Source organism: Dichomitus squalens (assembly GCF_000275845.1).
Source record: "Dichomitus squalens LYAD-421 SS1 unplaced genomic scaffold DICSQscaffold_18, whole genome shotgun sequence".
Lineage (NCBI taxonomy): Eukaryota > Fungi > Basidiomycota > Agaricomycetes > Polyporales > Polyporaceae > Dichomitus > Dichomitus squalens.
Window position 1 is genome coordinate 152,322 of NW_006766900.1, and position 9,854 is coordinate 162,175.

General features: G+C 52.5%; 5 protein-coding genes across 5 annotated transcripts; all 5 read left to right on the top strand.

The window, feature by feature from the left end:
• Positions 1–1,890: 1,890 nt before the first annotated feature.
• Positions 1,891–3,378, top strand: DICSQDRAFT_170828 (uncharacterized protein; the record flags this gene model as incomplete). Its single annotated transcript, XM_007366451.1, has 2 exons — positions 1,891–2,711; positions 2,745–3,378. The coding sequence occupies 2 exons, from the start codon at positions 1,891–1,893 to the stop codon at positions 3,376–3,378; spliced, it is 1,455 nt and encodes a 484-aa protein (XP_007366513.1).
• Positions 3,379–6,458: 3,080 nt separating this feature from the next.
• On the top strand, positions 6,459–7,276 carry DICSQDRAFT_147680 (uncharacterized protein; the record flags this gene model as incomplete). Its single annotated transcript, XM_007366452.1, has 2 exons — positions 6,459–7,187; positions 7,226–7,276. 2 exons carry the CDS (start codon positions 6,459–6,461, stop codon positions 7,274–7,276), a joined length of 780 nt encoding a protein of 259 aa, XP_007366514.1.
• Positions 7,277–7,496: 220 nt separating this feature from the next.
• Positions 7,497–7,784, top strand: DICSQDRAFT_62192 (uncharacterized protein; the record flags this gene model as incomplete). Its single annotated transcript, XM_007366453.1, has 1 exon — positions 7,497–7,784. A coding segment is annotated over one exon (288 nt), but the record flags the coding sequence as incomplete, so codon positions are not given.
• Positions 7,785–8,072: 288 nt separating this feature from the next.
• DICSQDRAFT_25464 (uncharacterized protein) lies at positions 8,073–8,726 on the top strand (the record flags this gene model as incomplete). The annotated part of the gene is made up of 1 exon (XM_007366454.1): positions 8,073–8,726. A coding segment is annotated over one exon (654 nt), but the record flags the coding sequence as incomplete, so codon positions are not given.
• A 21-nt stretch (positions 8,727–8,747) lies between these two features.
• Positions 8,748–9,137, top strand: DICSQDRAFT_62327 (uncharacterized protein; the record flags this gene model as incomplete). Its single annotated transcript, XM_007366455.1, has 1 exon — positions 8,748–9,137. The coding sequence occupies one exon, from the start codon at positions 8,748–8,750 to the stop codon at positions 9,135–9,137; it is 390 nt and encodes a 129-aa protein (XP_007366517.1).
• Positions 9,138–9,854: the final 717 nt, after the last annotated feature.

The window sequence follows — 9,854 nt, forward strand, 5'->3', positions numbered from 1 at the left end:
TCTAGGTCCTTCCGTCGGTGACAGTGGTCTTGGTCTTCTGTGTCCCACGCGTGAAGTCTGCCGGTGCAGTCCAGGGTGGGGGAGACAATGTAGCGGCGGCGGGGACACTCTTGTCCAGAGCGTCAGCACCGGGGGAGAGATCTCGACCTAATGTCGCGGCGACTAGGCGCGTAGACTCGGGTCGACGTTCGGCGACGACCCCGTAGGCGAGCGGCGAGGAGCCGAAAGGGGAGAAGAGAGGGTGAGAGGGATAAACGTATCAGAAAACTCGACGGGGCAGAGCGGCGGTCGGCACGAAGGCACAAGACCGACGAAAGCTAGTCTTCACGCAAGCAGCGACAGACTAGTCCCAATGACCAAGTTATACATTAGCAATCGAAGAGAGATACAACGCTATGGTCACTCACCTAGTCCCAATGACCAAGAGGTCGAGATGGGGACTAGGGAGCGCCTAGGGGGGTCCTTATATACTAGAGGGGCTGCTTAGCAACCAAGGACAAGGCGCGAGAGTGAGGCAGTGAAGATGACAAAGGGAGAACAAAGGGCGAGAAAGAAAAGGCAAGGGCATGGCGCTCACGGGAACGTAGCATGCAGCTGTGGGAACGTATCTACAGTGTCCAAACTGGGATGAGCTAGGAAAGGAAACGGTCCAGAAATGGAAGGTGGGCGTCAAAGGCAAGGGAATGGGCGGCAAAAAGGGGTGTCTGTCCAACGTCCGTGACAGTAGTTTAGTACCATATGAACCGCCCGGCGACCCTTCCTGTCCCCTCCAGCGGTCCTGCAGTGATGACACATGTTCCCAGATACCCCGCAAGATCACCAGAACTTCCATATAGTATATATTACTCACAAGCAACACTGTGTGCTATCGCCCAAAGAGAAATCCCGATGTCGCACTGGACGCTACCTCCCAGCCGCCCCCATGCACAACGTTAAAACTACAAGACTCACAAACCTCTTGCATAATTCCCTCAATAGCACTCGAATTGACCCTTTCCGATGGTTTCCGGAGGAGTACACCGCGCTGTTCAATGTGTAACGGAGTCTAAATCGAGAGGCGAGTGCACGGAATGTAATATGGGGTTGGCGCGATATGGGTGGCACATCCAGCAACACAACTGACATCAATGTGTGCGGATAGTCTCCAGGCGTGATAAACTGAAAGAAGCGAGTGGTTTTGTGGAGGGGAAGAGGAGATATTGTCGGTCGAAGGTTTCCAAGGGAGGCATCAGTGGGGGTCGGACACAGGTGTGGCGGCGCGCTCGCATCAGCGCTCAAATGACAAGTCAATTGAAAATCGCTGTAGACGGACCTTGGACCCGATCCACCATCATCTACCATGATGAGTGGCTCAGCGGCTCTCCCTTTCAAACAGGGACCAAGGAACGACGCTCAACACCGTCGTAAGAAGTCGTGCTCTACTCCTGCCAGGCGGGGAGAGACGAAGGTGTCTCGATCAGAGCACCAAATGAGCTTGCGCACTGCGTGAAGCAGCTCCGGTCGATCCTGACCACCCGCATGTGACTTACATGGTCTCCTTCCCCTGTTCACGGGCTCAATACTTATGCTATAACTCCTCAGACGGACGCAGATGTCTGTCTAGCCAACCAGAACAACAGTTGACCCACATGGTGAACGAAGGTACCTCGCCGGGGATGGTCTCCTCGACGGCGCCAAAAAGAGAGCAGCCAGCAGGCGCGTGGGTGACGCAAGCAAACACCACTCACGGAACCCGGAAACACAAAGCTGACGCGACTAAGTCTAAGACACTTTGCCAACAAAGAACATAACAGCTTTGTTCCAGAGTTGCTTTATGCCACTCAGCGCTGATTCAGCTTTTAACAACAGATAAAGGGCCCCCGCTCAAATGAAAAGCCCCCAGCTCGAAAGATGGACTCTACTTTCACCTTCGACTTCTCCGACGCCACCAGTGACGAAGTCGACGCCTCCAACAAACGCCCCCGCACTGAAGGAGACCCCAACCCACGCAGGAGCCCCGTCGAACAAGACCGAGTAGCCCAGCGTAAGAAACCCGCCGCGTCATCCACGCAACAAGGGCTCTCCTCCACGATCCTCCGCATCACACTTCCCTTGCCAAGGACGCCGACTACCACGATGGCCCTCGCCTCATCACGCTACGACTCCGGGGATTTCGAGGGTCTTCTGGCAGCCGTCGGCGAGAACCCCCACAGGCAGCTCACTCGACGGGGGGAGCCGCCCCTCGCTCCGACTAACCTAGCACAGCTAGGCATTCCGGACAAGATCTTTCCGCATGTGCATGTCCCGACGTTCCGCATCTTCGGGAACGTGATTGAGGACCAAGTCCGACGAGTGCGCGAGATCGCCAACCCGAAGGTCGCGATTGTCGTCCATGGCGGTGGTCAAGACATCAACACCACAGGGGGACCACTTCGCGATAAAATCACGAAGCTCCTCTCCGACCTCTCGTTCCCCCCATCCAAAAACCAACAGATGCCGATCGACAACGCAGAGGCCGCCGCGACAACCTTACCCTCTACCCAGATTCGGATCTATCTGGCCCAGGTGCGCACACCAAAAAAGTCGAATACCTTCGGACAGCCGTGGACGTGGTTCGCGGACCTAGGCCCCGACGCTGAGTGGTTGCGTCAATGGCTCCTCTATCAGGAGGTCTTCCCCATCACCCCCACGCTGTCGTTCTCCGTGCATCCGCTGGACGAACTCATCCAGCCGTGAACACTGATGGTCCTCACAGGGCGTGATAGGTACGCAGTCGAAGATACTCCGCAGGCCTGCCAGCAGTTCGCCAAGGAGATCAAAGACTATGTCTGGAAGGACAGGGACTTCACAGTCTCCACAGCGCACCAAGTCGAGGCGAACTGGGGTCTCCATGGCGATCCAGCCACCCTCCTCAAACTCGTGACGAACACGATCAATGTCGTCTGCGTCACGGCGGAGCTGAAGACCTCGCGAAAGGAGGTCCCCGCATACCTCGTCTATATCAAGCCCGTGACGAACGATACCACGGCGTACCTGAAGTGGGCGAAGAAGTTCACCAAGACCGAAGTGTACTGGAGGGGTCCGTGCATGCTAGAGGTCGACAAGGCGTCCGTGGACTGCAAACTGTGCAAGGACACCTCGCACTGTGCTCATGAGTGCCCCCTAAACGTCGAAGGCTGGAAGGGTACCGCTGTGAAAGATATCTATACGAGACAGGAGCTGGAGGCCCGCACCGCTGGAGCCTCCACCGCCGAGGAGGAAACGGCGGGGCAAGACTGGCAGCAGGTGAAGGCGAGGAGAGCCGAGCGGGACTCTCGCCCGCCCAAATCTGCAAAAGCTACACAGCGTAATCGCCGCCCCACGGACCACAAGGGCAAGGGCAGGGATGACCGCCGTTGAGAAGTGCTGTCTTACAGAATGTTAGAACGTACCGTGTGTTGTATTACGACGAATGCCCGATTAAGAATGACGATCTCGTGTCTTGGTCAACAAAACTGAGCTTGAGCCCATCGGATGGGAGTACAAGATCAATCACCGCTACTAGGATGGCGTAGCCCTGTGTGCTATCACGCAATAGCTCTGGTCGCATCATCCCAACATAACTGAGGACGACCGACCAAAGCACGGGGACGAGAACGTCTAGCTAAATTTACTGACAGGTTCACCTGGACAGGACACTGGACGTCAAGCCTATTGACCTGATACAGAACGGTGTCTGTACGGGTGCCGAAACACTACCCTCCTTATGAAGTTCTGTCGAGAATCCTAGATGAAGATGGAGCTTTTGAGAGAGGGCGAAACCCAACACACTGACGTTGATCTTACAGGTTTGGCACATCTGAAGGGGAGTCTCCACTTTGCTACGAACAACTCACACAATATATACAGGCAGCTACAGCAGCAACACGATGGCATAACTACGGTAACAGACATAGCGTCAGCTCCCCCTGGAGGGAGCGCTGGCGCCACCACTAGCCAGTCTCCCGGTGATGGGGGGTCTCGATTGGATAGTGGATTGAGCGGTGTGCGAAGTATCAGGGAAAGGGCACAACCCCTTGATGAACTAGATACTTCCCCGCGGCCGGACTCGATCAGAGACGGCACAAATGCCAGGATAAATGGTGCTGCTGCATTGCAGCATGACCCCTTGTCAAGAGAAGGGAATGCGGAGGGGATCACCCATCAATCCGCCGGCGCAGAACGCGCCCCCAATAGCACTCGATCAGAGCATCCAACAAACTCTAATGGGAACAGAAGAACGAGGCGGAAGGCAGACCAACTCGCTCGCAAAACGACGCTTCGGGTAGCGACATTGAATATGAACGGGTTTGGGTCGCTCCAGCCAGACCACCCGAATAACAAGTGGGGGAAAATCTCCCAGTTTGTAAATGAAAATTGAATTGGGGTACTATTACTACAAGAGACGCACCTGACGGAGGAGCGGCTGGAGTCACTCCAAAAACTATATAAGAAGAACATGGTTCTATTCAGCTCTGCGCACCCAGATGCGCCGAGTCAGAAAGAAGGAGTCACTGTGATCATAAACAAGAAATCAGTAAGTGCTGAAGGAGCTAACGCGACGACGATCGTCTGGGGAAGGGCCCTACACATCTCCCTGAAACATATGGGGGAGGACAGGATCAACATACTGTGCGTATATGCACCGACATTGGATGGGGTTCAAGAACGCTGTCGCTACCTAAAGGAAGTACAAGCCTTCTACGAAAGGAATAGAGGCCTGCCGGAACCGGATATGATGGCAGGTGATTTCAACAATGTAGAGGACGCAATTGACAGACTGCCAATCAGCAAAACATCAGATAGGTCGATAGAAGACCTAGACAGGCTGAAACGTGCACTAGGTCTGATGATAGTAGACGGTTGGCGAGAAACTCACCCAACGGAATGAGTCTATACATTCCATCGTGGCCAAGGCCAACATGCCACATTCTCCAGGCTGGACAGGATTTATGTCCATGATCCTATGTTCAGGCTGGCACGAGACTGGCGAATAGACGAGTCAGGTATTAACACTGACCACCTAATGGTGTCAGTGCAACTGACAACGGCGAACGCGCCGGAAACTGGTCGAGGAAGGCCAATCTTTCCCCTTCCCCTGATTAGAGATAAAAAACTAGCGACCGCAATGAAAGAACGCGGCATCAGAGCGATGAAAGCAGCTACTGACCTGGAGAGAGGAGTAGTGCAGAGAAGCGACCAAGAGAACCTGCAGAGGGTCCTTGCCGACCTAAAGACTGACTGGATGCAGATGGCGCAAGATCGGGAGAAAGAAGTAATTCCGAAACTCCTAGCCGAAATCAGAGAACTTGAGAAGAAAATTGAGCATCTGAAACTGGAGGAGTACGAGGATGACCAGCAGAAGGCCTCGGACCTGGCAAAACTCACCAAGAAATTAAGTGACCTAGCAATCAGACGTAGAAGGCTGAAGCAACAGAGTGTGAGGGCAAAGTTCTGGAAGGAAGGGAATCGCCCAACAAAATACTGGTGTAAACTTAACAAAGATCACGCACCTAGAACCCTTATCCCAGCACTCCTGAAAGAGGGAGAGACAACGCCGGAGGGCGAAAAAGTGTACGAGTCAGACCCAAAGAAGATGGCGGAGATGGCCCGCCTCCACCACGACAGTGTCCAGGAAGACGACGCAAACATGAGACCCCCGGAAGACAGGGAGAACGATATAAAGCTAGTGCTAGAAAGTCTCGATAAGAAAGTGTCCGAGGAGGAGGCAGAGGACATAGGCACCCAGGTCCAATATGCAGAATGCATAGAGGCGCTGCGTGAAGCGGAAAACGGTACTGCCTCAGGCCTTGATGGCATACAACATGAAGTATGGAAAACACTATACGAACAATTTATTGAAGATGAGAGAGCTGAAAGACCGAGCCTCAATGTCGTGAAACTCCTGCTAATGGTCTTCAGAGATATGCAAACACACGGTGTATGCAAAACAACGGATTTTGCAGAAGGATGGATGTCTCCGCTATACACAAACAGGAGAACGGTCGAAAGTCGTGAACTATCGTCCGATCATGTTACTAAACACAGACTACAAGCTGCTCACAAAAATATTTGCGAAAAGGCTGTCAGTTGTCGCGCCGAACCTAGTCCACCCAGCTCAGGCGGGTTTCGTGCCGGGAAGACAAATTCACAATCATACGCAGCTGGTGCGTATGATGATAGCATGGGCGGAACAAAACTCGTTCAATGGAGCGATAGTGGCCCTAGACCAGGAAAAGGCATACGACAAGATCGCACATGACTACCTGTGGCAGGTTCTCGAGAAATTCGGGATTCCGAGCAACTTCATCGACACCGTGAGAGACCTATGCACCGATGCAAACACCTCAGTCATGATTAATGGGGTATTAAGCAATCCCTACCGGGTTTACCGGGGTGTATGACAGGGGGACCCCCTGTCCTGCCTACTGTTCGATTTTGCGATAGAACCGCTATCAGCCATGATACAGAAATCTGACCTTACGGGATTCAAGGTGGCCGGTCTGGAGAAACCGATTAAAGTGACACTTTTCGCTGACAATACGACAATATATCTGTCAGATGAGGATGATTTTGACGTACTACAAAAAATCTTGGACACTTGGTGTTCTGCGGCGAAAGCAAAGTTCAACATCTTGAAAACAGAGATCATACCAATAGGAGAACGCTCCTATAGAGAGGAGATGGCCAAAACCTATAAGGAGACAGGGAGATGGAGGTCATACCCCAAGCTTGTACACATGGTAGGGGAAGGTGACGCCATCAGAATACTCGGAGTATTCTTCGGCAATGACATCGACCAACTCGCCATATGGTCTCCCAGTATTGCGAAAGTTGCAGCTGCAATTGAATGCTGGCAGAAGGGAAACGCTACACTTGACGGAAAGAGGCACGTCATACAAATGGCGGTAGCTGGTATGACGCAGTATCTCACGGACGTACAGAGAATGCCTGACCAGGTGGTGAAGAGGCTAGAGAAAATAATCCGAGACTACCTGTGGGATGGGAAAGCAGTCCCACCAATAGCGAAGGAGTACCCAAGGCTACCAATTGATGATGGAGGCCTGAATATAATCGACATCAGTGCCAGAAACGAGGCAATCGATGTCATGTGGCTCAAAATGTATCTAAACTTCGCAAGCGACAGACCGCAATGGGCATACATCGCCGATGATATCCTTGCGACAAACGTGCCGAAAACCTGTTTCCCACAGGAACGCGAGCTAAGGATCAACACATTCATTCAGAACTGGGACCCAAAGAAGAAGTTGGCTCATAACATACCAAATGAACTGAAAGCGATGATGGCTGTCGCGAAGAAATACAACCTATCCGTTAGAGCGATAGCGCCAGCTAGAGCCATAATAACGGCAATGCCTATGTGGGGCCACATCAAGGCAAAGAAGCAGGAACTCAGACGTGCATGCATCAACGGAATAGCAATGGTACACTGCCTGAAAAACAAGCACGGTTTAATCACCGTCGGCGACTTCTGGGACATGAGTAGCAAACTATCAAGCACCCCTCACGAACCGGAGGACGATGCATGCGAATGCTCAGTATGCGTAACAATACGGGAGGAGTCTGGCTGCACCCACCCCATATCGTGCATGAAGAGAGCCACCAGGATCCTGGACACGCTGTCGCCCAGATGGGATCCGAGAGGGACCCTGCTGGAGGACTACGAAGACAATGAGTCAGATGAAGACCAAATGGAGAACGGAGAAATTGACCTGAAGAACAAGGTCACCACGCACGGAACAATCAGCGAGATCTTCCGGATCTTCGCTGACAGCGAAGAGAACGAGTTGCCTGAGGAGAGAGTAGACCTAACCAGGGACGAAACGAGCGGATACCTGTCAATTTCTATGGGTAGCACCTACGTGCAAGACAAGGCTACGTCAACAGCATCTGTGGGGGCCGGTATTTATGTGAGCGAAGGGCATCATATGAACCAGGCGATACGAGTGCCCAGTGGGAAGTGCACACCAGTAAAATCAGGGGAGATGGCCACAGCTTTAGCAGCCCTATCAGCACCAGAAAAATCACAGCGGGTCACAGCGATCACGGGGTTGAAAGCGGTTCTCAGCTTCCTGACAAAGAATTACGTGAAGATTGAGGCAGAGGGTTATCTGAAAGAAACGAATGCTGACCTGTCGAGAGCTCTCCTAGCCGCAGTGCTGAGCCGGAAAGCGAGGACAAGCCTAAAGTTAGTCAAAAGAGAGGACGGCCACTCTGGCCATGCACAAGCAAAACAGCTCGCAATGTTAGGCGCAAAGAAGCCAACCCCAGATGAAATAAACCTGAACGTACCCGTAAAATGGAGAGTTTCGGAGGCGAAGCTCAGCGTCATGATGCAAAGCCTAGCTTACCAGGAAATAAAGAAGAGGAGGCTAGCCGGCCTCAAACGAAGGGAGCGAACTGAGACGAACCTAATGCTCATAAGAGAGGGTATCAAGGACGCCTTCGACTATGAAGTAACAGATGAGATGATATGGAAATCGATTAGATCCAAACATGTCACCGGCATTACCTCGCAGTTCCTTTGGAAAACCATTCATGATATCTTCATGATTGGAGATAAATGGAGACGGGACGACATGCCGGAAGAATACCAGGATAGAGCCGTTTGCCCCATCTGTGAAAACACTGAATCAATGGATCACATCCTTTTCAGATGCGAAGCTGTAGGTCAGGCTGAAGTTTGGGCTGAACTGAAAAAAGTGTGGGCTCACACCGAAGCACCATGGATGGAGCCGGATTGGGAAACAGCACTAGGTGCAGGGTGCGCGGTCTTAAAGACAACAGCTGGGGCCAGGAGAACATCTGTCGAAGCACTGTGGACAATCCTATGGTCAGAATCAGTTCATCCCATATGGAAACTACGATGCGAAAGAGTGATGAGGAGAAGCGGAGAGGAGTTCACACATCAAGAGGTGAAGAACGCATGGTTTGCGACGATCGAACGGCGACTGAACCTTGATCAGAGGCTATCCGTTCTTACGAAGAGCAAGAAAGACCTGAAACAAAGTGAAGTAGAGGGGATATGGGCCCCAATCGTTGACGGACACAGAAACTTACCCGAGGGATGGGTCGGCAATAGCGGGGTTTTAGTGGGTATTAAAAGGGGTCAGGGATAAGATAACAGTCTCGGCTGCGATCTTAGATGAACTGGCTGCTTTTCGAGTCCCACACTCTGTGCGTAAAAGCATTTCCCCGTTGGTTTACTGGTGACACTTAGGACAAACTCCTGATATTACTGGCCTGGCCGGGGTAATCTTTACCTGACCAAGTCACCAAACGCTTCTGGCTGCCCTAGGGTAGTAATCGAAATCTACTAGACATATCCTAGAATGACTCGTTGTTTTAGGGACCACGGTAGATAAGATGCATGGAATAAAAGTGTTTCCACCTACCTAAAACCGCTGTAGACGCGCCGGCAGGTGGGTCAAGCGTCTAACTTTCACACTCTGCCACGTCTCCCACTGTGCAGGCTCCCATCTATCTCCATCTTTCGCTCTACCCGGTACCGTCTTTGTACCCCTGGCCACCCGAACAATGCAGGAGTGAGGAAGCTGAGGTGTGTCACAGTTTTCTCGTGCCACGTGACCTGGGGGTCATGTGAACCAGGACAGATGCTCACCTTGACCACGGACAACTCGTATCGGAAAGTGGAGGGGCCAGGATCGAACCCCAGACCTCGTGACGGCCAGGAGCGCCCATCCTCACTCACTGGCAGGTGACTGATGTGACAGCAGGAGCGCTTACTCATTGGAAGGAGTCCGGACTCGGCACGACTCAGGTATTAGTCGTAAGGTCACCATGAGGTAGGTCAGAGGGTAGGACATGAGGCAGGG